The 27,932-nt window shown below is 52.8% G+C and overlaps 1 protein-coding gene across 1 annotated transcript in view; it reads left to right on the forward strand.

Moving 5' to 3' along the window:
- LOC121151642 (nodal modulator 1) overlaps nt 1-26,534 on the forward strand; it is a 43,679-nt gene extending 17,145 nt beyond the window's left edge. The window contains exons 12-31 of the mRNA XM_040973265.1: nt 3,658-3,832; nt 4,138-4,279; nt 4,679-4,810; nt 5,726-5,862; nt 7,149-7,236; nt 8,011-8,074; nt 8,843-8,938; nt 11,357-11,575; nt 11,659-11,741; nt 12,677-12,836; nt 12,992-13,118; nt 15,580-15,693; nt 16,490-16,617; nt 18,291-18,432; nt 22,005-22,088; nt 23,007-23,117; nt 24,564-24,665; nt 25,338-25,457; nt 25,569-25,661; nt 25,966-26,534. Of these exons, the coding sequence (XP_040829199.1) occupies nt 3,658-3,832; nt 4,138-4,279; nt 4,679-4,810; nt 5,726-5,862; nt 7,149-7,236; nt 8,011-8,074; nt 8,843-8,938; nt 11,357-11,575; nt 11,659-11,741; nt 12,677-12,836; nt 12,992-13,118; nt 15,580-15,693; nt 16,490-16,617; nt 18,291-18,432; nt 22,005-22,088; nt 23,007-23,117; nt 24,564-24,665; nt 25,338-25,457; nt 25,569-25,661; nt 25,966-26,097 (2,449 nt within the window). The 3' untranslated portion in view covers nt 26,098-26,534. The remainder of the gene's footprint in view (nt 1-3,657; nt 3,833-4,137; nt 4,280-4,678; nt 4,811-5,725; nt 5,863-7,148; nt 7,237-8,010; nt 8,075-8,842; nt 8,939-11,356; nt 11,576-11,658; nt 11,742-12,676; nt 12,837-12,991; nt 13,119-15,579; nt 15,694-16,489; nt 16,618-18,290; nt 18,433-22,004; nt 22,089-23,006; nt 23,118-24,563; nt 24,666-25,337; nt 25,458-25,568; nt 25,662-25,965) is intronic.
- Nucleotides 26,535-27,932: the final 1,398 nt, after the last annotated feature.

The following is a 27,932-nucleotide window of genomic DNA, read 5'->3' on the forward strand; positions in this document are numbered from 1 at the left end:
CTCTGTAAGGTGCTATAGTGCTTGGTTGGTTGAGGGAGTTAGTCACAGTTTTTCCAGCTTTGGGTGCACTGACTGTGAGAACAGGAAGGGGCTTCCTCTGGCTGAAATCAGACAGTTTTCTTACCTGGCCCAAGCAGAGGCACACAGGGCACAAGGGGGCATGAAGCCTGGCATTGCAGGCGTGTGACGTGCTGGGCGGGCAGGAAAGCCTGAAGGAGGCAGATCACAGGGTCCTCCACTCTCGCTCCAGGGGCGTTCTCCTCCAGGAGCCCCCTACCATAGTGGGGTTGAGCATCAAGGTATTATCGCTTCATTTTTGTTGGGAGCATGTTTTGGCAGGGCACACAGGATAGTCACATTTCAGGGGATTAGGGTTCAGGGGGCCTGAAGAAAGCTGATGAGGGAAGTCACGAGCAGACTGAGAGGTGGGGTGGCCATGGGTGCCACCTGCTGAGGGCTGAAGGAGGAACTTGTCAGAGGGCGACAGCTCCAGTTGGACTGTGGGAGTCTGAAGGACCGCTAGGTGGAGCCCTCTAATCAGTGCTGTGATACAGATTTATTGTAAGTTCAGGAATCAGTTGGAGGCGGCAGCCAGGGTGTTGAATCTGTAAGAATATAGGTAAAGCAGGAGGAAGAATAGACCAGAAATGGAATGCCAGTGTTTTCGATGGGCGGGGGAATCCTGTTGTTTATATATCCATTTGAATATTTATGATGTTATTTGTGAACCGTGCAGAATTATTAGCCTAAAAACCAGAGTGCTACAGATGGACTAAATTTTGAGTCCTGCCTGTGGTTGCTTTGGCAAGGCCTGATGATGATTTTGTATTTAAGGGGTGGCTCAAAGGAGATTTAGGGTATGTGGGATCGTGGGAACTATGTAAGTTTTAGCTTTGAGGTAATGTCTGAGAGGAAGGAGGGTCCAGGGGACTGAGCCCTGGAAGCATGGTGGGTGCCCTGGCGTGGTTGCCTGTGAAGTCCAAAGAACATTCTCTGTAGACGGCTGACGGCTAGGGTAGGTCATAGGACGAATGGGAGATGAGGAAGCAAAGCAGCACCAGAAATTGATTCTGGGATTTGAATCCTCCCTCTTTCTCTCTTCCCAAACAACTTTAAGGCACTGTGAGATACAAGACAGTGAGTACTGAACCTTCTGGTGTTCAGAGGCCTGACAGGAGATGGATACATTTGTAAGTTACAGGACATGTGGTCATGTGGTTCGGGCTTCCTGTCCATGGATTCTGGGTCCATGTGTTCAACCAACCAGTCTGATTGTAATTCTTTAAGAGAAAAGGGTGTGTCGCTGCTGCTGTGTTCTAAGTAACCCTGAGATGGTACTGAACATGTACAGACTTTTTTTTAAATATATGCTTCTCATTATTTCCTAAACAGTATGGTGTCATATTACTTATGTAGCAGTAAGGACACAGGAGGAGGTGTGCTGTTGTGTGCGAATGCTGCACCATTTTGTATAAGAGAGCTAGCTGAGCACTTGTGGATGTGGGGGTCTGGGAGGGGCCTGGGATAGCCTCCCTGCACGGGAGGTCGCTGTGTCATGCAGGGAAGAGGCTGGAGCTCCCAGAAGTCCTCGTGTGGACCAAGAGCTCAGGGAGTCAGCTAAGGAAGGGACTTCCCAGGCCCGAGAGCAGCGAGTCCCCAGGCTGGAGGGGACAGACAGAGAGCAGCGAGTCCCCAGGCTGGAGGGGACAGAGGGCAGCGAGTCCCCAGGCTGGAGGGGACAGAGGGCAGCGAGTCCCCAGGCTGGAGGGGACAGACAGAGCAGCATGTCTCCAGCCTGAAGGGGACAGACAGAGCAGCATGGTGGGAGGCCGGAGGCGAGCTTGGTGATGTTGGCCCTATGTAGGGATGGGCTTTGTCCCCTACGTGCTGTGGGAAACCCCTAGCGAGTGTGGCCAGCTGGGGAGTGATACAGGTCATGGTGTTTGACACCTTTTTTTTGCTGGCTGCTGTGTTGAGGGAAGCCTGAGTGTTAGTGGGGAGGCCAGATAGGAGGCCTTGGCAGTTGTCTGGAGGAGGTGATAAGGTGGTAGCGGGGACCTGGCACCAGCGCGAGGAGCAGGTGGATTTGATAGTTCTGATGGAGAGACAATCCACAGACCTGTGCTGTCAGAGTTTCAGGAAGAGATGGGGGAAATATGTCCTCATTTGTTTTCTCTCTTAAAATGGACCATGGGGGTCAAGGAAAGAAAAGTAACGTTTGTTGAACATCTTTGAAAAACCCTAAAAGAAATTAGCCAGAATGACGTGTTTATCTTTTTGACACCCTGATATTTTTTCTTGCTTTCTTACCAAACTTGCTATCACTTTTTTTAAAATTAATTTTTTAGAGTGTTAGTATTATGGCACAGCATGTTAATTGCTGCTAGTGACACTGGCTTCCAATGTGGACACTGGCTGGTCTCTGCTTAAGACCCGGCTCCCTGATAACATGTGAGCAAAGGCAGCCAAAGATGGCCTATGTGCTTGGGCCCTGTCACTCAGGTGGGAGACCTGGACAGAGCTCCTGGCTCCTGGCTTTAGTCTGACCCAGCCCTGACTGGTGCAGCCATTTGAAACAGCATTGTTTTGTTTTTGTTTTTGCTTTTCAGTGAGCACTGGCTTCTGCGGCTGCTAGCACTTAAGGCATTTATTGGCAGCTGTGCATTTTTCTTTTTTTTGAAGATTTATTTATTTTTATTGGAAAGTCAGATTTACAGAGAGGAGAGACAGAAAGATCCTCTGTCAGCTGGTTCAGTCCCCAAGTGGCCACAGTGGCCAGAGCTGAGCCAGTCCGAAGCTGGGAGCCAGGAGCTTCTTCTGGGTCTCCTATACGGGTGCCGGGTCCCAAGGCTTTGGGCTGTTATTGACTGCTTTCCCAGGCCACAGGCAGGGGGCTGGCTGGCACCCCTTTGGGATCCTAGTACATTGCAAGGTGAGGACTTTACCCATTAGATTAACATACTGGGCACAGCTGTGTATTTTTCACCCTCGTGACCCTCTGCCCACATCTCTCAGGTGGCTTTCATTGTTAGTTGACATCACACGCAAGGCAGCTGTGCTGGGTAGCCCTGCCTCGGTTCCCTAGTCAGCCTGCAGCTCTTGCCTCTCAATGTCAGCCCACCATCTCTGTCCACTGCTGCTGCAGCATCTGTGATCCACTTACCTGAAGCATGGTTATTACACACAGATTTTCTGCCAGTTGTGTCTGCAGCTGGGCATTGCCAGTGGTCACTCAGCACACAGTCCCGCTGTGATCCCTGTTCCATGGAAGGAGGCCCAGGTTTCCCATGTGCCTTCCCAAGGTTGCTCTTCAAAGCTGCAGGCGTTTGGGCTGTGTTCGCTCTGATAACTCAGATAAAACACGTGTCAGGAACAAGCCCCAGTGGAGGACTGCACCCCTTGGTTGTTGGGAACTGCGCCTTTCGCTGGACGCTGCGTTTTGTGGTGGGCACCTCACCTTGCAGTGGGCGTTGTGCCCCATGGTGGGTGCCGTGCCCCATGGTGGGTGCCACGCCTCATGGTGAGAACTGTGCCTTGAGGTGGACACTGTGTCTCATGGTGGGTGTGCCTCATGGTGGACGCCGTGCCTCGTGGAGGGTGTCGCACCAGTGCTGTTGTCCCACTTGCTCACTGCTGTGCGCGGCCTCCTTCCTGCAGGTTCAGTGTCTGCGGTCAGATCTCCATTCTCCGCTTCCCTGACACTGTCAAGCAGATGAGTAAATACAAAGTCGTCCTGTCCTCTCAAGACAAGGAGAAGTCTGTGGTCACCGTGGAGACAGACGCTCATGGGTCCTTCTGTTTCAAAGCCAAACCGGGCAACTACAAAGTCCAGGTATGGTCAGCTTCGTTTAATTGAAAGTGTCTGAGAAGCAGAAGTGTTTTTTCAGAGGGGGATGAGCTAGTGCGGCATTGTGAGTGCCCAAAAGCCAAAGAGGGGTGTGGATTTGGAGGGTTTCCATCAGCAAGCAGGCATCCTTGTAGAACTGGTTCTCTATGTCTGTAGGGAAATGTGTCCTCGTCCCAGGAGTTACTTGTGATCTGTCTTGCCTCGGGCCCACATGGATGTCCCAGTGTCCTGTGGGCCCAGGGCAGTGCAGCCCTGGCCCTGGCCCTGACCCATGCTGTGTGGTTCTGCAGGTGCTGGTGCCTGAGGCAGAGACCAGAGCGGGCCTGACTCTGAAGCCTCAGCTGTTCCCTCTGACCGTGACCGACAGGCCCGTGATGGATGTGGCCTTCGTGCAGTTTTTGGCTTCAGTTTCTGGGAAGGTCTCCTGCTTGGGTAAGATGTAAGCCTCAGTGAGGACAGATGGATTCTGGGAAGTGGGCAGGCCGAACTGAGTGTGGGCAAATGGCTGTTCACTGGGTGGCATCAAAGAAGGATGCAGACCCTGTCCGGGTTGTGTAAGCACCGCAGTGAGTCCTTGTCACTGCTGCTTACAGGGCCCAGGCCTGTGCTTGGTATACGGTGGGTACTCAATAACGGCTTTCTCCCCCTTCTCTCTCTGGCTGTCTTTGGTGCTCCCATTGATGGCGTCTCCCTCAGGAGGGCCGCTATTTGTGTTGCCCTCACAGTCCAGTCCTCCCCGCTGGCTCAGATGTTCAGTTTTGAGCAGAAATCTATTCAGATGTGTGTAATCATGAGGACAGCCATGTGAGACCCTCCGTGTTTCCTCTGCAGACACCTGCGGAGACCTGCTGGTGACCTTGCAAGCCCTGAGCCGCCAGGGCGAGAAGAGGAGCCTCCAGCTCTCCGGCAAGGGCAACTCCATGACTTTCACCTTTGACAATGTCCTCCCGGGGAAATACAAAGGTAAGGACTGAGCACAGCACTTCCCGTCCCGTCTCTGGAAACTTTCCAACACCCAGCCCTTTCTTAGGTAGTGCCTCTGCCGCTGTATGCCTTTCCCAATGACCTTGGCTGCTTTACATAGCCCTGGGCAGTGCGGCAGGAGTAGGGGCTCTGTGAACTGCCCACCCCCTCTTCAGGATGAGCCATCTGCTGCATCCATTCTGGGCAGGGGGCCCCAATTCACAATTCATACTGGTTCATTTCTCAGTGCATGACAGCATTTCTGGGAGGGTGTGTCACAGGGCCGTTGTGCAGGACGCAGGGACACATGGTCCCATTAGAGAAGCTCCCTGTGGTATCTGGTACGGGAGTTGCTGGCTAACCCCTTCCCATTCTCCCTGCCCTTCTTGGGGTGCTGCCTCTGACCTGTATTTCAAGATCAACCTGGAGTTACTGTCAGTTGCATTGTTTATAAAACAGATTTTAATTTTTTTCCCTAAGGAATGATACTTTCTCTCACATCAAGAATTTGGCCACAGCCTAAGGGTCAATGACATGTTTTTACAAAATTTTCTTCAGCACACAGCTGCGCCCATTCTGTCCATGGCACCTGTGAGCTGCCAGGTGGGAGTCGAATCCCAGAGAACTACCTGCCTGCGGATAATGTCAGAAATGATTGCTAATCTTAAATATCCTACTGGTCACCCGACCATTTAGATCCAGTTGGATTTTTTTTCTTGGTCACATTAATGGTCGTTGGTTCCAATTCCTCTTTGGTGATCATCTGTTCCAGGCCTTGCGAGCTTTATGTGTCTGCACGTGCATGTAGCTGTCCAAGTGAATAGTGTGTGGCCGTCGTGTCCCCCCTCCTTTTGCGGCGCGCCGTGTGGCTGTGTGCCTCATGGCCATGTCTCCCCGCGCTGTTTCCTTCTGCAGTGAGCATCGTGCATGAGGACTGGTGCTGGAAGAACAAGAGCGTGGAGGTGGAGGCTGTGGAGGAGGACGTGGCGGCTGTGGAGTTCAGGCAGACGGGCTACATGCTACGCTGCTCCCTGTCTCACGCCATCACGCTGGTACGTGAGGCTGACCCACAGCCCCTGGCCCAGGAGAAGGCTCGCCCCTGAGGATGTGGAGAAAAGACTAGCATGCCAGGCACAGTCAGGGAAGATTACTGTTGGGCACCTGTTGGGGGAAGCCTAATGGGAGGCTGTCAGGATCCCGCAGGGAATACCTGCGGTTAGAGGATTTCCCTATCTTGGTCCAACCTTCCATCTGACAGCTCTTTGGTGGAGGGCTGAGCATTCTGGTTCATGTACCTTGGGCAAGCTCGTTTCCTGTTTTTGAGGCTCGATTTTTCTCCCTTAGAATTGGTGGCTGCTTCTCTGAGGCACCGGGGGTGGGGTTGAAGTGGCCCTCTCAGTGTTTCAGGTTCCCTCAGCTGCCCTGGCACTGTTTATTGTGAGCTGCAGGCAGATCTGCTCCTGTGGATATTTTTCCCCCAGTGCAGAGGGCTCAGCTGTCCAGCAGGGGTTGCTGTTGGTCCCTGTGCCACCTGTGCCCAGCGAAGGACACACCTGCATAGGTTCCTTCCTGAGCTCTGTGTAGTTTTCCATGTCAAGCAGTGGTGAACACCATTGTCACATAACAGCGAAGAAACTGAGGCCAGAGGCCGCTGAGTGGCTTCTAGTGTTCATTAATCACCAGTCTGGCACTGTAACCACTTGATATAAAAGCTCCACTAACTCGTTCCAGGATATGGCTTCAGTAGTATCTGGCTGAACAATAAGTGGGTAGACATTTAGGAAACTGTGCCTTTCCTGAAGCCCTCAGTGGATTCCCATTTTTCTGACATTAAGATCTGAATGTAGCAATGGGCCCCCAGGCAGTGGGCTTCCTCCCCTAGTATCTCCAGGAATGAGTAGACTGGGTACTTGTCCAGACTGCAACCCCAATGTTGCCCACTAGGGGTGTGCTACCCTCAGACTAGCGTGCTAAATAGAGCCCCCTTCCTAGCCAGCTCTCTGACCTCCCAGCAGAAGTCACACACCGATGCATCTCTTGGTGCCTTGGCTTTCTGTCTTACAGGGTAAGCCCCCTGAGAACAGGTGCCGCCTTAATGCCCCCTGAGCCCAACTCCGTGTCTGTCACATAGCGGATGCTCAATAAATATTAGTGGATCGAAGGAGAAAGAGCATGTTTTTGTGGGCTCTCTGAAAGGTTTTTAATTTTCCTCTGGCACCCAACTGTTCCAGTGATTAATGGGAGAAACAGATGACTGGTCCGGAAACAGAAATATTATTAATCATGCTGGTGCCTCCATCTTCCCCAGTGAGTCACCGTTTTGGCTCTGCTCCCTTAGGAATTCTATCAGGATGGGAATGGACCCGAGAACGTGGGGATTTATAACCTCTCCAAAGGAGTCAACCGATTCTGCCTGTCCAAGCCTGGTAAGCCCCAAAGGACGGACGCATGCGCGTTAGGAAAATGGAGAGGCCCTGAAGAGGGTCTGCCTGATGTCCTGCTGCCTGCCTTGCTTCTGTTCACTTCAAGCTGTCCAGCGTGTTCAGTGCAAACTTGTGTTTCTCTGCATCTCTCCTCCAGAAGGAGTGGTGTTGGAGAAATGACCCTGGTGTTTTGGTACTCTCACCTTTAAGACCAGTGTGCCGGGGCGAGCGAGCGACTCGGGGTTATGGCGCTGCCTGGTGTGTCCGCAGCTCACAGCGGAGCCCCTGGGAGGCAGTAATGGTGATGGCTGAAGCGATTGAGTTGCTGATACTCACGTGGGAGGGCTGGCTGAGTTCCCAGCATTGGGCTCAACCCCCTTTCCGCATCCCGTTGAGGATGTTTGGGGAGCAAACCAGCAAATGAGAGCTTTTTCTCTCTAATAATAATAATAAAATTATGCCACTGGCCATTGATCTTCCCTTCTGATGAGCTTGTAAAAAGTGGATCATGTCCCGCCTTGCCTAAAAATCCTTCAGGGGACTCTTATTCTCTGAGTCCTGTTGGAGTGAGCCAGCAGGTGGGAATGTCCTTTCTAGGAATGAGTTAATTTCCACACCTCTCCCCCTGGTGTGCAGACAGGGAGCTGTCACCGGCAGCAGAAGAGATTCCTGCCATTATCACACATGTGCAACAGCTTCGAGTTTTCCACTTGCTGGACTTGCTTGGCATAATTGATACCCTTTGTCTGAAACTTGCCTCTGATCTCCTGTCCGTAGGCGTTTACAAAGTGACCCCTCGCTCCTGCCACCGGTTCGAGCAAGCCTTCTACACCTACGACACGTAAGCGGGGCATGGTGTTGGCTGTGCGTCCTGTGCCAGGAGGGCGAGCTGGCATCTCTTCTTGGTTTCTTCCTGAGAACAAAAGTGAGAGGCAGGCTTAGGCATTAAAACTGAAGTCCCTAAGCCTTCTGCAGACCCAGGGTAAAAAGGGTCCGAAGTGGCTTAGGCAGTCTGCTAATCCAATCCCCCAGCCCTCACTACTGGGAATGGCTCTCAGTCAAGGCTGACTTTTTATACTTTAACACGTGTGGGAGTTTGAAGTGTAAAGTTTTGTAGTAGAGAATCAATGTTCTGTTACAGTTTTTTCATGCATTTCCAAAGTCTTTTAAAAAGACTTGTTTATTTAAAAAGCAGAAAAACAAAGAGAGGGAGAAGGGGAGAGAGAGAGAGAGAAACTTGTATTGAGTGGTTTTCTTCCCAAATGGCTGTGATGGCCCAGGCTGGTCCAAGCTGAAGCCAGGATCCTGGAACTCCATCCAGGTCTCCCACATGAGTGGCATGGGCACAAGTTCCAGGCAGCTGCAGTGGCAGTAGAGCACCCTGGCACTGGAGCTAGTGTGCTAATCTGGGATGGCAGCTTCCAGACATTGTACTGAACCACAATTGCCACCCCTTCCTTCCCCCTGCCCACAACCAGACTGCTCCGAGTGTAGTTTCATGAGTTGAATTTCAGGGCCAGGGAGGTCTCCCGTAAAGGGCTCTGTTGGCAGTCCTTGCTGAGCAGCCACGTCACACTGTAATGCCTCTGTCTACTTCTCTGATCTGCAGGTCTTCGCCCAGTATCTTGACGTTGACAGCCATTCGCCACCACGTCCTCGGGACCATCACCACGGACAAGATGATGGATGTCACTGTGACCATCAAGTAAGAGGAGTGCCCGAGGTGGGCTGGGAGTTCTCTAACATACTCCATCTTGCAACTAGCTTTTGCTTTCTTGTCACCAGGCGAGTGTACAAATGGCCCTCTGTCTGTGATGTGGCCGTGCATTCGCTGCAGCCTTTTCTTCATGGTTCCCAAATTACCTGTGCATGGATGGGGGGGGTCTTTCCAGCAGCATTCAACATCTTTGGTTTCTGTTTGAACTCTGTCTGCTTCTCACCTTTGCTGTGGCAACACACACACACACACACACACACACACACACACACACACACACACACAATCCCTGGAGTTTGTTCTGTATTTTAAGGTTTTATTTTCAAATAAAAAAAAAAAATTGCCTGTTTTTCTTAGACCTTTTGTGGAAGGCTTGGGGAATAGAGTTGGCCCCTGGTAGGAGAAGGGTCGTGAGAGAGGGACTCTGGAAGGCAGCCTTTCTTGCCTGGTCACAGTGCTGTGCTTGCCACCTCTGAGGGCTGTGTCCGTGGTGTTGCTGAACTTCATCTGGCACCCTCATCTTCTCGGGAAACGGGAGCACTCCGACCACGTGACCAGCTGCCCCTGTGTCAAATAGGATGGAAATCCGAGATTTCCCCTTCATCGCAGCTGCCCTTCTGTGGCCTTTCTTTCTGCCTCCCTACCACCTGTTCATCTGTCCATCACCCAGGCAGAGCAGGTTCTAGAGAACTGTCGGGCTGTGAGGCCACGGCCCCTGCCCTCCCAGCACTGAGAGTTTTGTGGGGGAAGCAGACAGTATTGGAGGGTTATGTGTGGAGCTGAGAGATGAAAACCATGGTAGCTGCTTGGAGTAGACCTTGAGGGTCGCAGCAGGTGGGAGAGAGAGGCTGGTTGTGCTCACACTGTATGCAGGGTCTCCAGTTCTGTCCCCTGGGCATCCCTGCAGTGTTTTCAGCAGAGGGGGTGACTTCTGTCTCAGAAAGGTCCCCTGACTTCTGAGAGGAGAACAGGAAGAAGAGGCCTAAGAGGGGGAGTTGATGAAGATGGAACAGGGACAGGAGGCCCTCTCAGGAGCCAGGGGAGAGGGGGCACGGCTTTCAGTGGGCACATGGTAGTTTTGGAGAAAGCTGAGGAACTGGTCATGCCAGTAGACTGGCTGCTGGGGTAAAGGAGGGAGAAAGGGCAGAGATAGCCCTTGGTACCTGTCTGGGGAGGCTGGGTAGACAGGGAAGCAGGTTTTTAGCCTAGGGTGAGTGTTTGTTGAGTACCCACAGTGGGCTCAGCACAGTGCCTGGTTTGGGGCCATGGTGTTCACTATCTGCTTCTTTAGAATGTAGTCATTATTGGAAGGACTGAATACCTCCTTGCTAAGAGTGACTGCCTATTAGTTTGCTTTGATCTTTAGGGAGTTTGCTTCTGTAACTTCAGTGGGGTTTTTGTGGTGTTCACCTGTGCTGGATACCCTGAACTATGCTTCTCCCAGCTGGATGCAGGCCTTTGGATCCCTCTGGGTGTCTCCCACTTGAGTGCCCCAAACCAGACCCTTGGTGATCACTCCTCACAGGCCTGCTCCCTGTTCCTCCCAGGCTTGAGTAGGGGCGCTGCAGCTTCCTGGCTGCCCCTGGGTTCTTCATCCCCCAATCCCCCCATCTTCATTCAAGCCGTCCCACAACACACAGGTAGCCTTGCAGTGGAACCTTTCTGGCTCTGTGCTGGCTTCCTTTGGGCTTAACCCACCATTGTAAGTTGCCTGGATCATGGCCACAGCTTCCTGTCTGGCTTCAGGACTATGTGTTGTCCACCTGGTAGCCAGAGCGCTTCTGTCCCATAGAGATCCCATTGCGTCTCCTGTCCCACTCAGAGTCAAACCCAGGGTCCACCCCAAGCCCTCGTGACTGCTGCTGCAGCCCAGAGCCACTTAGGCTCTGCTCTCCGTTCCTGCACCTGTGTGTGTGCCCAAGGTCACCCTGTCGGAAGGGCCTTGGCTGATGTTGATTTCCTTTGTTGTATTGCCCCTCAGATATTACTTTTCATCTTACCATCCACCCCTTGCTGCTGGCAGATGCCTTCCGCTGGGTCAGGGGCTGTGGTCTGTTTTGATTGCTGCCATGTCCCTGTCCCAGAGGGAGGCTGGCTTTCCTACAGAGTATAGTCTCTGAGCAGGGTGAGCGGAAGAACCTGGAGCTCCTTTTCCTGCACGGAAATGGACAGGTTTCCGTCAGCCCAACACAGATCCAGAGGTGTTTTAGTGTAGCTCAAATCCAGTAGACACTGCTGTCTTGGCTGAGAAGTTTTCAGTCTTTGTTCACTGTTAGTCTGCTGAAACAAGACTGTGCCTTTGTGGTGTCCTCATTTGTGTTCCTGCTTGCGGGACTGGCAGGTTCCCTCGGGTGGCAGGATGACTGACCGGGCACAGTGGGCCATCCCTCCCTCCTTCTCTCCCAGGTCTTCCATCGACAGCGAGCCGGCCTTGGTCTTAGGCCCCCTGAAGTCTGTGCAGGAGCTGCGGCGGGAACAGCAGCTGGCCCAGATTGAGACCCGCAGGCAGGAAAGGGAGAAGAACGGGAAGGAAGAGGGTGGAGAAGGAAGGACCAAGCCCCCTGCGCAGGAGATGGTGGAGGAGTTGCAAGGTCCTTTCTCCTATGATTTCTCCTACTGGGCTCGGTAAGCACTCCTGGGCCTGCTCGGCGGCATCCCCGGCTCTGGAGGGCCCGGAGCAGCCCAGCAGGTACATTGTCACTCCTCAGGTCTGGAGAGAAGATCACTGTCACGCCGTCTTCTAAGGAGCTGCTCTTCTACCCCCCATCCATGGAGGCTGTGGTCAGTGGAGGTGAGTCCGCTCTGCCAGCCTGTGCCGCACCCTTGGCCTGGCTTCACAAATGTACCTTGCCTCCTGGTTCTCACAGCTCTTCTTTGTAAACCTCTGCTTTATACGGGCACGTGGGCATCACTCTTAGATGGATGGGTGAGTGAGTGAATGAATGAATGGTCTCCATAAAGAAAGCAATGCTTGCTGTTGGGACTGGAGTAGTCCTTTTGGAAAAGGACTTGGTTTTCTTCAACATCATGGGGTGTCTCCCAGAAGGTAGGTGGAAAGCAAAGCCACCCGTGGGCAAAGTGTGAACACTGTTGTTGAGTGTGAAGTGCTCAGGTTGTTCCTGCTTTGTGACTGGCCGTGAGAGGCGGGTGTTTGTAGGACGGGCAGTGGAAGTCATTGCTTGTGGAGTGTGGGTCCCTTACTCGCCCACAGGCATTTCCCAGCTTTTTGGGCTCATGACACTGTGGGTGTGATGCGGTTTGCATTTGGAGGTGGAGAGTGTGGAGGGCGCAGCGCCAGCAGGCAGGCTGGCATGTCAGTCCCTCTGGAGGCTCCTCTTCATCCGTGGGGAGAGCTGAGGAAGAGGGAGAACCGAGCCTTTCAGGAAGGGGAGGGGCCTGGGCCACACTCACTTGGTAATGGAGTGTTAAACACGAACTAGGGGACTTCATGGGGACTGTGTGAAGTGTTTCAGATGTGTGAGATTTTTAGATTTAAGACTGTATCCGCATAGACCCTACCAGTTGAGCATCCCTAACCAAAACCAGGAATGTTGTTGGCATGGAGGCACATTTGGGGCATGTTAGATCTTGGGATTTGGGGTGCTCAGCCTAGACCTGCATTTGGAGGGAGTTTCTGATAGAGCTGCGCTGGGCTCTTCTCTCATGGGAAGCCCCTGCCCCTGTGCAGCTGAGTCCCCCTGTTGTGTCGATTTCCTTTCTTTCCAGAAAGCTGCCCCGGGAAGCTGATCGAGATCCAGGGCAAGGCAGGTTTGTTCTTAGAGGGCCAGATCCAGCCCGAGTTGGAAGGAGTGGAGATTGTCATTAGCGAGAAGGGGGCGAGCTCGCCCCTCATCACAGTCTTCACTGATGACAAAGGGGCCTACAGGTGAGCCTCTGCTTCAGGGGTGTTTGTGCAGGACCAGCCGGGGTGCCTCCTAGAGAAAGTGGGCACCCGGGTTTCCTTGGCAGTAGCGGGGAGGTGGCACCCCCGCCAGGGTTGGAAGCAGATGTGTTTGCAGCATTTTGCTTTCTCTCGCTCAGTGTTGGGCCCCTGCACAGTGACCTGGAATACACCGTGAGCTCCCAGAAGGAGGGCTACGTGCTGACAGCCGTGGAAGGGACCATAGGTGACTTCAAGGCCTACGCCTTGGCAGGCGTGAGCTTCGAGGTAAATCCTGCACACTCTCCCAAGGGGGTCCTGTGTCCATGCACGTGAGCTCATGGCGTGCTACACAGAATTGTAGGCCCCCAATAGCCATGTAGACCCAGGGAAGGGCCACGGCTGTGGAAATGACATATCCTTCACCTCCGGGATCCCTTCTGGGTCTTGCTGTCGTTATCTGCATGGATCTGATCTGCTTCCTGTCGGTCGGGTTTAGTTTGGACTTCAATGGAATGAGGCAGGATGTGCTTATTTCAGACAGTGTGGTCTGGAGAGCTCGGACTTGAGCGTGTGTCTCCCTCTGAGGAGCGTTAAGCATCCTTCACTGTCCTGTGCTGGAGGACACAGAACGTTCCCGTGGTAGCGTTTACCCTCTGTCTGTCTCCTGGCAGCTGTTCCAGGGAAGAACCCGCTGGGTGTTGGGGATTTCGAGGGCCTGCCGGCTGGAGGACAGTAGATCACAGGGAAGGTTACCATTCTGAACACAGTCTTCCGTCACATGGAAAGATACCCAATATGAGAAGAAATATTTGTATCATAATTAGTAGATCTGGTTTACAGGGAGCTTGGAGTCAGGAGGAGGAAGATAATGCCACAGAGGAGAAAAAAGAGTTATTTATTAGAAAGGCAGCGTGCAGAAAAGCTGTGTGACAGAGTGAGTGCTCTGGAAGTGCTAGGGATGTGTGTGTGTGTGTGAGAGAGAGAGAGAGAGAAAGAGAAAGAAAGCTTCCATCCACTGACCTAGAGAGTGATGTAGGGGTGTGTGTGTGTGTGTGTGAGTGTATATGAGAGAGAGAGAGAGAGAGAGCGAGCGAGCTTCCCTCCACTGACCTAGAGAGTGATGTAGGGGTGTGTGTATGAGAGACAGAGAGAGAGAGAGAACTTCCCTCCACTGACCTAGAGAGTGACAAGGGATGTGTGTGTATGTGTGTGAGAGAGCAAGCTTCCATCCAGTGACTTTGAGAAGTGATGTATCTTCTGTGCATGGTTTGCTCCTCAGATAACTCTGTACCAGCCAGTCTGAGGCTCAGGCTGAGGCCAGGAGCCCGGAACTTGGGTGGCAGGTCCCCAAGTTCGTCATTGGCTGCCCTCCTAGACACATTAGCCAGGAGCTGGGTTGGAAGCAGAGGAACTGGGATTTGAATTTTCACTGCAATAAAGCGTGAGGGTGTCACAAGTGGAGACTCAGCCGCTGTGCCGCAAGGCCCACCAGAGCACTGGCTTCTGAAAGGGCAGTGTGTGAAGGCAGTGCAAGTGCCTGGCCACTGGAGGGAAATGCTCGGCCTTGGTGCCCACCGGATCACTGATTTGGGAGGTTAGATTTGCGCTAAGGAAGGCAGTAGGCATTTTGTGGTGCGCTTAGGTTGTTTATGGGAGTAGAAGTGACACTGATACTACAAAATACAGCTTAACGGTATCTCTGAGCTTAGAATGTACACATTCAAGAGTTCCTAGAAACCGATCAGAAAAAAGGGAAAAAAGTGTGCAAGGAGATATATGAGGGCATCATAGATTTCATGAAAAAAATATAACAAAAAGATAGTTTACTTTGGTATGAAGAAATCTTGAGATCTATGGACAGTTTTTTCATAGTACATGTCTTGTCACAATGACTGCACAAATCTCAGCATTTTTTAAAAAAGATTTATTTATTTTTATTGGAAAGTAAGATACACAGAGAGGAGGAGAGACAGAGAGGAGGAGCTTCTATCCACTGATTCACTCCCCAAGCAGCTGCAATGGCCGGAGCTGAGCCAATCTGAAGCCAGGAGCCCAGAGCTTCTGGGTCTTTGACACGGGTACAGGGTCCCAAGGTCTTGGGGTCTTTGATTGCTCTCCCAGGCCACAGGCAGGGAGCTGAGTGGGAAGGAAGTAGGGCTGCTGGGATTAGAACTGGTGCCCATGTGGGAACACGATGCATTTAAAGTGAGGACTTTAGCTGCTAGGCTACCGTGCCGGGCCCAAATCTCAGCATTTTTTTTTTGCACCAAAATAAACGTATCCTTTAATTCTATTGCCTCTCCTGCCCCAAGCTTTTGCCATGCCTCTGTTATGTATTCAGGGCTGTTTTGGTGCTGGCCTGGCTGCCTGTGTTCTGCGGTGGTTGAGGCACAGGTGAGCTGCTGAGAAGAGAGCAGCACTGTTGGTGATCTGCCTGTGGTTTTGTTTAGTGCCATCTTTGTTTCACTTGTCCACCCCACCCCAAGCTTGCACATCTGTCCGCAGTATCTGTACTGTTGGTGACGTGTGTCGGGGCACAGGAAGCCTTCTGGGAGGTTGCACAGTCGAGTGTTAGGTAGCATTTGTTATCTGTGCAAAGGAAGGCTTTCTTGCCTGCCTGAATAACAAGAAGAAGAAGAAAAAAAAAAAAAGCAAAAAGCCTTAAGAATGTTCTCTTGACTTAGGAAAGGCATCTTGCCAGTTAATAGCACTTTAACCTTGCTCTAACCTTCCTGCCTCATCCCAGATAAAAGCAGAAGATGACCAGCCCCTCCCTGGGGTCCTCTTATCCCTCAGCGGCGGCGTGTTCCGTTCCAACCTCTTGACTCAAGACAACGGCATCCTGACCTTCTCCAACCTGGTAACGAGTCCCCGAGCACCTCCCGCCCCCGCCCTCCGCCCCAGGAGAGAGGAGGGACGCGAAGCAACGCGTGTGGCTCCTATAGTGCTTGACAGCCTGAGAACAGAAAAGCCAGGCCGAGGGTTCTCGATTCCTCCGGGGCCCACATCTAATTAGAGTATTGCTCCCACTCGAACTCAGTGCTGGTGATTCATGTCCCCTTCCACGCACACGTCTTGTTTTCTGGCCACCGCTTGTCACCAAGGCGGTGTAATTAATTACTGCCGCCACAGCGGCTCCTGTCTTAGGCGGCTCTTAGCGTGTCTGTGGGAGCATGCTGCTTCCCACACGGGGACTTGTTCGTGCTTAGTTCCTGTTTGTCCTGCAAAGCACATCTTGCATGGTGGGAGCATGGCACCAAGTATTCATTTGAGATGCTGTTGGTGGGAGGGCAGGTGAATGGCCCATCTTGATAGGGAATCCAGTGGGTGCCATGGGGGTCTCACAGATGGGAATTGTGGGTGTCTGAGAAATTATTTTTTGGGGGATACACACCCAGCTTCAGATCCCCCCGCTACTACTTAACTTGCTGTGTTAACCAAGCAGGTTGCTGTGCCTCTCTGAGTCTTGGTTTACTCATTCAGAAAGCTCACGCCCCCAAGAGCAGTGCTAGGCACGTGATGGTGACAGCTGCCCTTGGGTGGTTGGACCTGCAGTCCCCCTGCTGCTGTTATTCTTTGGGGAAGATTCTGGAATCAGGGCTCCAGCCCCTCCCTCTGAGCCAGCTGAGGTTCAGGCTGTGCCTGTCTCCCGGCAGAGCCCTGGCCAGTATTACTTCAAGCCCATGATGAAGGAGTTCCGGTTTGAGCCATCCTCGCAGATGATCGAGGTGCAAGAAGGACAGAACCTGAGGATCACCATCACTGGGTACCGCACGGCCTACAGGTGAGCCGGCGCTGCCCTCCCTAAGGGGCTGGGGAGCCACGCTCCTGCTGCCCTCCGCACACCCAGCGCTGGGGACCCAGGCTCCTGCTGCCCGCCCCCCCACACCCAGCCCTATGTTCAACCCTCCCAGTCCCTCCCCTCCCCACGGGGCCGGGCCAGGGAGCCATACTACTGCTGCCCCCTGCATACGCAGCCCCATATTCTGGCAAGGGAGATGCCACATGACGCCCCCTTCCAGCAGGCAGCCAGGATTTCCAGTGTGTATAACAACTTGCGGAAACAGTTTATGTCAATATGAACTGCTGATGGATGGATGGATGTGAGCTGTGCGTGTTTGGATGGGTAGATGGGCTATCTGCAGAGATATTTCAAACTCTCGTGGAAAAGGGTGTTAAAAGGCAACTTCGTTTTGCTGAAGAAGTTTTGTGCATTCAAGAGGGCTTCAGAAAATTCATAAAAATATTGTGGAACAATTCTGCCTGGGTTTCAAAACTTTTTTCTTTCATTTCTATTTTTCTACAGACTTTATGATTATCCTCCTATATAGAAGGGTAGTTAATACACAGATGCAGGTATAAACAAACGCAAATGTAGTTGGATTTTACACATGTACAGAAAACTTATGTGAAGGTTAGTTGGAAAGATTGGCTTTAGAAAAATGGAATTTAAAAAAAGTTTAGCCTGGCACTAAACCATTCATAGATGACCTGCTTCTGAGTCGGGGTTTTGTACGTACAGACCTATTGAAAGTCAGCCCTTGACACAAGGGTTTACAAACAAACAAACAAATAAATAATTTTTAAAAAATCAGGGGCTGGTGTGGTGGCGGGATGTGTTAATCTTCCATCTGAAGTGCTGGTATCCTGTATGGGCACTGGTTTGTGTCCTGGCTACTCCACTTCCAATCCAGCTCCCTGCTTGTGGCCTCGAAAAGCCTAGCCTTTGGGCCCCTGTACCCACTCCTGTCTTCTAGCTTTGGATCAGTTCAGCTCCGGCTGTTACAGCCACTTGGGGAGTGAGTCAGTAGACAGAAGAGCTTCCTCTTTGTATATCTTACTTTCCAATAAAAATTAATCTTAAAAAACAAACGAACAACAACAAAAAAAACCCAGAGGGATCTTCTGTCTGTTAATTCAATCCACAAATGCCTGCGACAGCTGGGACAGGCAGGACTGAAGCCAGGAGCATGGGACTTCATCTGGGTCTTCGGGCCTTCGACGTGAGGAGCAGGAGCCCGAGTAAATGGCCCGTCACCTACATGTCCCAAGGGTCCGCCTTAGCGGGCAGCCAGATTAGATTTGAACCAGGTACTTGGTAGACATCCAAGGGGCGGCTTTCCCTGCTGGGACACAGCACCTCTCCCAGTTGCACCATTTTGAACAATATGTGAACGAAAGAGGAAGTGAGCTGTTTCCGTGTTGCCAAATCCTTCATTGTTGAAAATAATGCCTAACAAGAGTAAAAATGAAATGTAGCCCTTGAAAATTACCCTTCTCCAGAGAGCCCCCCAAAGCGTAGGATAGCCTCTCTGTCAGCACGCTCTGATCTGGACCCGGCGCAGCTGCAGCTGGGCTGTTGGTCATAGGGCTCAGCACTTCACCTGGGAGCCAGCACCTGTGTGCCCCACGAAGCCCCCAAAACAATGCCTTCCATTGCCTCTCTTGTCCCCCCAGTTGCTACGGCACCGTGTCATCTTTGAACGGAGAGCCAGAGCAGGGGGTCGCCATGGAAGCTGTGGGACAGAAGGACTGCAGCATTTACGGAGAAGACACGGTGACGGACGAGGAGGGCAAGTTCAGGCTCCGTGGCTTGCTGGTGAGACTCTGGAGGGGGTCCTGTGGGTGGCCAGGGGAACTGAGGTGGGCTCTGGACCACCCCCGTCCTAGAGTTTGAGGTGCCGGTTGAGTTGCCAGGTGGAGCATTCTTGCTCTGAGCACGTGACATCCCAAATGCCGTAGAGCCCAAGCGACCACCAACATAAGCACAAGTGGAAATTTGTGTACCTTTGACTTGCATTCTGCACACGATTAGTAAAAATACTGCATGACATTATCCTCAGGCCCTGTGTATAAGACACATGTGAACCATGTGTGATTCTGTGTTCAGTAGCTTTTCTTCCCAGGCCCAAGGTAGCAGGTTTCATGCTATGCAAATGTGACAAGGTCCAAGACCTGAAACACTTCAGGTCCCAGGCATTTCAGGTAGAGGATACTGTTTCACTTTTTCTGTTTTGTCCAAGATAAGGATGTTCCTGCCCAGTGTCCAGGGCATCTTCACATTTAGGTACCTGGAAATTGGGTTGGCAGGTGGCTTAGGGAGCCTGGGGCATTAAGGGTGGAGAAGGTGGGCAGACTTGGGGTGGCCATGCTGACTGAGTATGTCCACTCCTTGATCCTATGGGCAGAGTGGACTGCCCACCTGCTGTCAGGGCCCAATGCTGCCTGCCACTCCCCTCTGCAGGTCATCATGGTGACTCCTTGCCATCCACGAGACTGTGGGCACCTCTACTGTAGATGCTCCCCCTAGCTTTTCCAGCCCCTGTGGAGCTGCCACCACAGGAACTCACACTTTTCAGATGTGGGAGCCTGCTCCCGTCTTTCCTCCAGTGCAGTGCAGGGTCCACACGGGACAGGTGAGCACCGGGCAGCGTGTTCATCATCACGCCTTAGACAGAGGCCATACCAGCAGAGGACAGAGGCAGATCTCAGGTGGTTAGGGTTGGAGTGGCTGCCCTGAAAAGCCTGACTGTCCTGGGCCTAGAGCAGTCGGCTGGGCCTGCTCTTCAAGCTGTGGTAGCACAGTCTTCCCTTGCCCTCAATAGTGGTTCCTGGCTTCTCTATAGAAGTGCAAATAGCTACTGAACCAAGCCCAGTGTTGGCACTTCTCATTGAACACAGCATTGGTGATCAGAACTTTGATTTGTCCTCATAATTTTTAATAAATAGTAACACCTGTGTGTGCAAAAGGTTCAAACAACATACAGGCAAGGAGAGCTTGAAAGGGTGAGAACCCTTCAAACCACCACCGGGAAGTGGGAGTGGTTAGTGTGTAAGGAATGCTATTTCAGAACCACTCTGCCTGCCCAGAGGTGACCAAAGCCGACAGAATTCTGGGAGTCAAGGGCTGTGGTCCCCACCCCTTCTGCTAGTGCCCAGTGACCTATCACATCTTAGGACCATCTCCCTTAGATCCTCACAGACACCCTTGAACTTGACTCAATGTTTCAGAGCTTGAGTCAGCAGTACTGTTGGAGAAAAAAGCAAAAGGTGTTTTAAGTCTTTTTAAGAACAGTGATTTTCAGTAGCCAATCTTATATGCTGTCAGTTTGAACAGTAGAGTATAAAATACAGATAATTTTTTTATATACATATAAAAAGGAGAAAAACCCTCAAATCCTGCTCTCCAGAAATAGGATGCATTGTAAAGAGTTGAAGCTCATTCCAGCTGTCCCTCGATGCATACATATTTGCCCTCTGTATGCACAGTCAGCCAACTGGAGGTTGAAACTTCGTGAAAAAAGGGTCCGTGTCAGCATTGAACATACGCAGGCTTTCTTGTTATCCTAAATCCCTAAACAATACAGTTTAATGACTGTTTGCCATGTCTTCTAATTCGTTTGGGGGGCCGGCACTGTGGGGCAGCAGGTTAAGCTGCCTCCTGCAACAAGAGCATTCTATGTCAGAGCACCAGCTTGAGTTCCGACTGCTTACTCAGCTCCCTCCTACTGTACCAGGGAAGGCACAGGTGGTGACATGAGTACGTGGGCCCTGCCACCCGTGTGCGAGACATGCAGCGGGGGTCCGGACTCCTGGCTCAGCCTATCCCAGGTTTGGCTCTTGTGGCCATTTGGGGAGTGAACCAGCGGAAGGAGGATCTCTGTTTTTCTTATTCTCTGCCTTTCAAGTAGATGAGTCTTTTATTTATTCATTTATTTAAGGTTTATTTTTACCGGTAAGACAGATATACAGAAAGGAGGAGAGACAGAGAGGAGGATCTTTTGTCCGCTGATTCACTCCCCAAGTGGCTGCAACAGCAGGAGTTGAGCCAATCTAAAGCTAGGAGCCAGGAGATTTTTCCAGGTCTCCCATGCAGGTGCAGGGTCCCAAGGTCTTTGGCCATCCTCAACTGCTTTCCCAAGCCACAGGCAGGGAGCTGGATGGGAAGTGGAGCTGCTGGGATTAAAACTGGCACCCATATGGGATCCTACTGCTTGCCAGGGGAGGACTTTAGCTGCTAGGCTACCATGCCAGGCCCAAGTAAATGAATCTTAGAAACAAAAACAAAACACTTATCTTTAAAGATATGCAGAGGGCCCAACGCAGTAGCCTAGTGGCTAAAATCCTTGCCTTGCATGCACTGAGATCCTCTATGGACTCTGGTTTGTGTCCCAGCTGCTCCACTTCCCTTCCAGCTAGCTGTGTGTGTCCTGGGAAAGTAGTAGAGGATGGCCTAAAGCCTTGGGATCCTGTACCCACATGGGAGACCCAGAAGAAGCTCCTGGCACCTGGCTTTGGATCAGCTCAGCTCTGGCCATTGTGGCCACTTGGTGACTGAACTGACGGATGGAAGATCTTTCTCTGTTTCTCCTTCTCTCTGTAAATCTGACTTTCAAGAAAAATAAATGTATGAAAAAAAAAGGAGGGAGAGGAAAATGGAGAGACAGATAAAAAGAAAGTTCGCATTTACTGGTTAACAACCCACAACAGTCAGTGCCAGGCCAGGCGGAATCCAGAAACCTGGAATGCATCTGGGCCTCCCGTGTGGAAGGCAGGGCCTCAGCAGGCCTTCACTGCTGCCTCCCAGGGTGCCCGTGAGCAGGAGCCGGGCTTGAAGCAGACACTCCAGCACACGGGCTGCAGCGTCCCAGGCAGCAGGTAACAGCTGCACACCAAGCATTCACCTCCCACCCACCCCAGTGCGGCAACTCTGCGTAGCACTTACATCGCACTGACGGTAGAAGCAGCCCCGAGGTGACTAAAGGGGTCTGTCAAAAACGACACCGTTTTTACAAGGGACCAGGATGTCTGGATTTGGTGGGGAGGGGAGGGTGGTCCTGGAACCATTGTCCCATGGATTACTGAGGGGCAACTGTATGCAAATAAAAAGGAGAGGTAGCCAGTCTGCAAAGAATAGCTTTAGAACCCCAAGAGCATTGCTGCTTGTAGTTTTGAAACGAGAAACCCAATTTGCTTTCCCCGGGGTAGAAGAACATGGTGCTGAATTGGCCCTGGGGCAGCTGGCAAACTGAGGTGATGGCAGGGCCGTAGGCAGGGGCTCATGAGAACCGGAAATGCAGTGGGACAGGGAAAGCCTTTTCAGGCCAGGTCGGGTCAGGTGTGCGCGACTGTCCCTCTCTGGAGAGGTGTGACGCCTGGGTCTGTTTGCAGCCGGGGTGCGTGTACCACGTCCAGCTGAAGGCGGAAGGCAACGACCACATCGAGCGGGCACTGCCCCACCATCGGGTGGTCGAGGTAAGATACCCCATTCTTCTGCTGCTGGTCAGGCTGATGCCTTTCCCCATCGCAGCTCCTCCAGTGCCGCTCTGACTACGGAACGTGAACTGCTGATTAAAGACCCTCTTCAGAACAAGCAGCAGTGTAGGTGGGGTTTTCACGAGCAGAAGGGAGACATGCTACTGCGACCTCACTGCCCTGCTCTCCTGCGGGCTCCGAGTCTCATGCTGCGAGTTGAGAGTCTCAAAGCACAGGCTGCATTTGTGATCATGGCGGGGCCACCAAGAGAAGCTGGGCTTCCATGGCACCTGGCTGCCTGGTTTACTTAGATGCACCTGACCGTTTGGTGGGTTGAATTAATGTTCAAGGTCTTGGCGTGGTGAACTTGATCTCTGCAGGTCCCAGGGAGGAGGCCTGGCATGATTGGAGGTCAGGCTTTCCCTCAGAGGTTGAGGGCTGAGTTCAGAGGGCGGGTGAGGGCCCTTGGTGTAGGATTTTACAAGCTGGCGTATTTTCAGTGTCTCTGGCATCTTAAATGGCTGGATAGCTGCAGCTCATCCCAAGATGTGGTTTTGTGTCTCCCTGCCTCAGTGACTTAGTTCAGGACAGTCACGTGGCCTGTGGACCAGCAGGTGGCCTGTGGACCAGCAGGTACAAGGCCTGCCGTGCTCTCACTGTCTCACTGTCCTCATTCCAGAGAAGCCAAAAGAAAACTCTAGCTTTGTCTGTGATTTGACAAGTTGTGAGGATGCGACGGGCTGGGAGGAGATCCTGTGCTCACAGAACAAGCTGTGTCTGCGAGCTGGGGCTGGCCCGGGAATCGGGCTGCTGCCGAGGAAGCTGGGGTCCTCCTGGCTGGAGGGAAGCTCCATGTAACACAGCTCTGAGCCGGCCCAATGCCGCTGTCTCAGTGCCCGCCTCCCTGGTTCCCCACAGGTTGGTAATAATGACATCGATGACGTGAACATTATCGTCTTCCGGCAGATTAATCAGTTTGATTTGAGTGGGAACGTGATCACTTCCTCCGAGTACCTCCCCACGCTATGGGTAAGACCACGGTAACCATTTTCTTCCCGCGTTTGAGCAGGACACAAATTGGACATGTGTGCCTGTCTCGCACACCTGCATGGTGGGCAGCGCCCCACAGTGCGGTCATGCCTGGGTGAGGGGTGGCTGACGATGGGAGGAGATGCATTATACTTGCACACGAGTGTCTGCCGGCTCTCAGCACCAGATCTCTGCAACCTGGAATTGAGAGTGGGTGGGCAGTTTTAAGGCCACATGCCTTGTCACTTTCTGATTCTGCACAGGTGCAGGTCGTGGGCAGCGGCCTCAAGTCTCTCGCCAGCCAGTAGTTGCTCATCTTGCCACATTGGCCTGGTCAGTTTGTTTTCAGTTTCCTCCCAGTAGAACCAGGAGTTTGGACCTGGGGACCCTCAGGGTCTGCTTCAGCTCTACCCAGATCTGCACCTGTTCTGTGAAGGGACCTGGGATGCCTCCCTTGGGAGATGCAGATGGATTCCCAGTGCAGCACCTGTGTGAAGACACCAGCAGCATTGGGTGCATTAGGGCCTGAACTGGGCAGAGGACACGTGCTTAGGTTTCAGCTGACCTCCCAGCTTCCCGTCAGCTGCGGCTGGGAGCATGGATACCTGCAGGGCCAGGCAGGAGGTGCTGAGGTGCTAAAGTGTGGAAGTCGAGAACCTAGTCTCCCACATACGGGTGGCAAATAGCTCCATTCAGTTGTTCTGTTGTTAGAATTTCCCACCCAGCATTGGAGTCAGTTCCCAACTTCCCAGAGGCCAGAAACAAGAAGGGCATGGATGTGACCTGTGACCCAAACTATCCAGGCTGGAACAGTCTGGGACCTGTGTGCTATGTGTCTGAAGTGTTAGCCTGAACCCAGGATTCCCCTCCAGGGAATCCTTCCTACCTTTGGCTCCCGCTGCGTGGGAGTGTGGACAGCCAGCATACCCAAAGCGAGGGTGGGGAGTGAAGCCCTCAGCGGCTGCTTGGAGCTGCCCGGATAACCAGTGCGGGCTGAGCATGCTCAGTTTGCTACTTGGGAGATAAGATCTCCCTGTGTGCCAGCGCAGCGCAACATGGCCATGACCCTGACACAGATTTAGTCCCGGCTCTTGCTTGTGTGAGCTGTGCGACGTCAGGTGTGACATAAGCTCTCAGAGTCCCCATAGGGGTGGTCAAGATGCTCCTGGGCTTGGCGGTGATCGGCTAAGCGCCTATTACAGATGTCTACAATTCTGACAACCCTGGGCAGTGACGTTGCTGCTCAGAGCCTGGTTTAAAGTCGCACCCTCCGTGCATGGCCAGCACTGGGCTCCCAGGGGAGCGAGGAGGGTGCTGTGTGTGACACGCCAGGTAGGGCGGCTGTATCTCCTCCCCTACAGGGTGAACCGCCATGGGCGTGTGGAATGAGCCACGTGTCATGCGTGGTTCCCGTTCACACTCGTGTCACTGTGCTCCTTCCCTCAGGTGAAACTGTACAAAAGCGAGAACCTGGACAACCCCATCCAGACCGTGTCCCTGGGCCAGTCCCTCTTCTTTCACTTCCCCCCGCTGCTGAGAGATGGTGAGGTAAGGCCGGGGCGGCTTCTGCTCTCACCTCCTCCCGGGCCACAGGCGGCTGCGCTTGGTAGACAGTCTTCTTTCTCAATCACCTCTTTGCAAAAAATAATATCCACTCACAGGAGATTTGGGAAGGACCAAGATATCGAACACGATCTCATCACTTCAGAAGTAGTCCAGTTGATTGGTCTCCTGACCAACTGAGTGAACAGGGGCAAGGTACCTGTCACCAGGCTTTACTTTCCCATCTGCGCAATGGGCACAGCTATCTTGCTGTTGTCAGTGGTTGAGAACAGAGCAGGCACAGGCCCAGTGTACAGTGTAAGGATGCCCGGCACCTGGTCGAGGCCCAGCATGGAGGACTGTCCCTGGGACTGCTCAAGATACCCTGTGTTTCTAGGACTTGCCGGTCTGTCAGCCACTTAGGTATTGTCCCTGAGAAGTCAGCCTCGTTCCAGACGGAGACGGCTTTGTACACAGTGTGGTCACTGCATCAGAGCTGGCTCCTGAAGCCGCGTCCTCCAAGGACCGCAAGTTGTCAGGTTTTAACGCTCTCTTCAGACGGTGTTGGAGGTCCCGCCATGGCCTCAGAGACCCTCGGGACACCTGGCTGTCCCCCATGGGATCCCGTCTGCCCAGTGTCTCACTCCTGCATATACAGTGTCCCTCTCCTGTGCGCAGAACTACGTGGTACTGCTGGACTCCACGCTCCCCAGATCACAGTACGACTACGTCCTGCCTCAAGTGTCCTTTGCGGCCGTGGGCTACCACAAGCACGTCACCCTGATTTTTAACCCCACAGTGAGTACAAGGGCGAGTCACAGAATCAATCCACAGCGGGTGGTGAGAACCGTGGCCACAGTGCAGTACCCATGGGAGGACAGTGAGGTCTAACAGTGCTCGTGTTCGCAGAGGAAGCTCCCTGAGCAAGACATCGCCCAAGGATCGTACATCGCCCTGCCACTGACGCTGCTCGTTCTGCTGGCCGGTTATAACCACGACAAGGTAGGGCACCAGAGGCCTCAGAGAAGGCGGGACAGCTGCTGCACACTGGGGGTGGTGGAAGCCTGGCCAGCATGGGAAAGGCCTGAAGTGCAGGCCCTTGGCCACCAGGTTGGACCGTGAACATCCAGTTACATCCTTCCTCGTTCTTAAGCTGGGAGATCTCCCAGGGAACGTGTTACTCCTGGGAGGCCAGCCTTTGACACAGGGCAAATGCTCATCCTGCAGAAAGGAGCTGGAGGAGGGTGGTGGGCTGGCAAACTCATATCCAGGCCTCTGTCCATCACACGCTCTTTTTTTCCTGCAGCTCATTCCCTTACTGCTGCAGTTGACAAGTCGGCTGCAGGGCGTACGTGCCCTCGGCCAGGCGGCCTCCGACAACAGCGGCCCTGAAGACGCAAAGAGACAAGCCAAGAAACAGAAGACCAGGCGGACGTGAGGACCCCGAGGGGCGGCCGGGCTCTCCCAGGGGGTGGCCAGTGGCCCGCGGGGCAAAGCATATGCCAATGTCGCTCCTGCCCGTGCCACAGGCCTGCGCCTCCTGTGCCACCCGCCCCCTCCTTGGTGCAATGCAATGAATGGACCCTCCTGTCACTCTGCTGAACACAACTTGTTTTCTGAGTTGGAGATAATTTATTATTATTATTTTTGTCAAAGAAGTATTTAAGCTGAGCTGGTGGCGTGAGAATGTGATTCCTAGTCTTCAGTGGTTCACGTGGTGTTGGGTTCCATGGTGAAACCCTTTTCAGATTTGTCTTTCCCTTCCCTCCTATCCCCTCCCCTCGCTGGCAACCACAGCAGCCTATGTCCACCACCAAGAGCAACTGTTAGGAGGAAAATGCAATAAAACTGCCCGTTCGTCTGTGTTGTAGCTCACACTGTACATGTTTCTTGGGTGACGTGGGTCTAATGCTGGGGCCCACAAGCCAAGGTGTCCATGGAGTCAGTGGTTGTCCTAAGTGGTGTGGGTGGGACATGAAGGACACTGGCTGGGGAATGGGGGTGGGTGGGATACACAGCATGACTGCCAGCCTCGGGGGCGGAGTAAAGGGGGGAGTAGGGCATGCAGCAGCTTGAAGGCCCATCTCTCCAGCTGCAGGAAGCTTGCTTTCCCTTTATTTAAAGTGATAATAATAATTATTATTTTACTTGAAAGGCAGATTTTTTTTTTTTTTAAAGATTTATTTTTATTATTTTTTCATTGGAAAGGCGGATATACAGAGAGGAGAGACAGAGAGAAAGATCTTCTGTCCGATGATTCACTCCCCAAGTGAGCGCAACGGGCCGATACTATGCCGATCTGAAGCCAGGAGCCTCTTCCGGGTCTCCCACATGGGTGCAGGGTCCCAAAGCTTTGGGCCGTCCTCAACTGCTTTCCCAGGCCACAGGCAGGGAGCTGGAAGGGAAGCGGGGCTGCCGGGATTAGAACCGGCGCCCATATGGGATCCCGGGCGTGCTAGGCGAGGTACTTAGCCACTTGCGCCACCGCGCCGGGCCCGAAAGGCAGATTTTTACAGAGAAGGATAGATGGAGAGAACAGATACTCTTAGCTGCTGGTTCATTCCACAAATGGCTGCAACAGCCAGAGCTGAGCCGTTCCAAAGCCAGGAGCCAGGAGCTTCCTCTAGGAGCTCCATGTTGATACAGGAGCCTAAACATTTGGGCCATCCTCCACTGCTTTCCCAATCCATTAACAGGGAGCTGGATTGGAAATGCAGCAGCCTAGAACCAGTGCCCACATGGAATGCTAGTGCTGCAAGCAGAGGCTTAGCCTGTTCAGCTACCACACCGGCCCTCACAGGAGGCTTGTTTTCACTCATCTCCTGCCCAGGATTGCCCTGTCCATGGGTGCGTTCATTTCTCTGGAAAAGCCTGAAAGACAGAATTTTGTATACTGTTCTTCCAGGCTGACAAGCCCACGAGGGAGGCTTGAGGGCTGCTCACTGGTTTTCATGCAAGCCACAGAAGATCACAGCACGTCAGTGGCCTAAACCTTATTCTTGTAGGAAGCAGTTGTGTGCGAGGCAGGGCCGCATCCATCTGTTGGAGAAGCAGCAGAGTTCACATCGGCTCATTCACTCCCGCGGAGGCCCACCGAGGCTGGGGCCAGGTCAGGGCCAAACCCAGGAGCCAGGAAGTCCCAATGCAGGTCCTCCAGCTGAGTGGCAGAAGCCCAATCACTGAAGCCATGCCTCTGCCTCCCCTGGCTGCCTTGTATGGGAGATGAAGCCTTCATTCCTAGGTCTGACATGCTAGGTAGGTCCCATGTAAGAC

This window comes from Ochotona curzoniae, unplaced genomic scaffold, assembly GCF_017591425.1.
Source record: "Ochotona curzoniae isolate NIBS_2020 unplaced genomic scaffold, NIBS_Ocur_1.0 contig_2321, whole genome shotgun sequence".
Lineage (NCBI taxonomy): Eukaryota > Metazoa > Chordata > Mammalia > Lagomorpha > Ochotonidae > Ochotona > Ochotona curzoniae.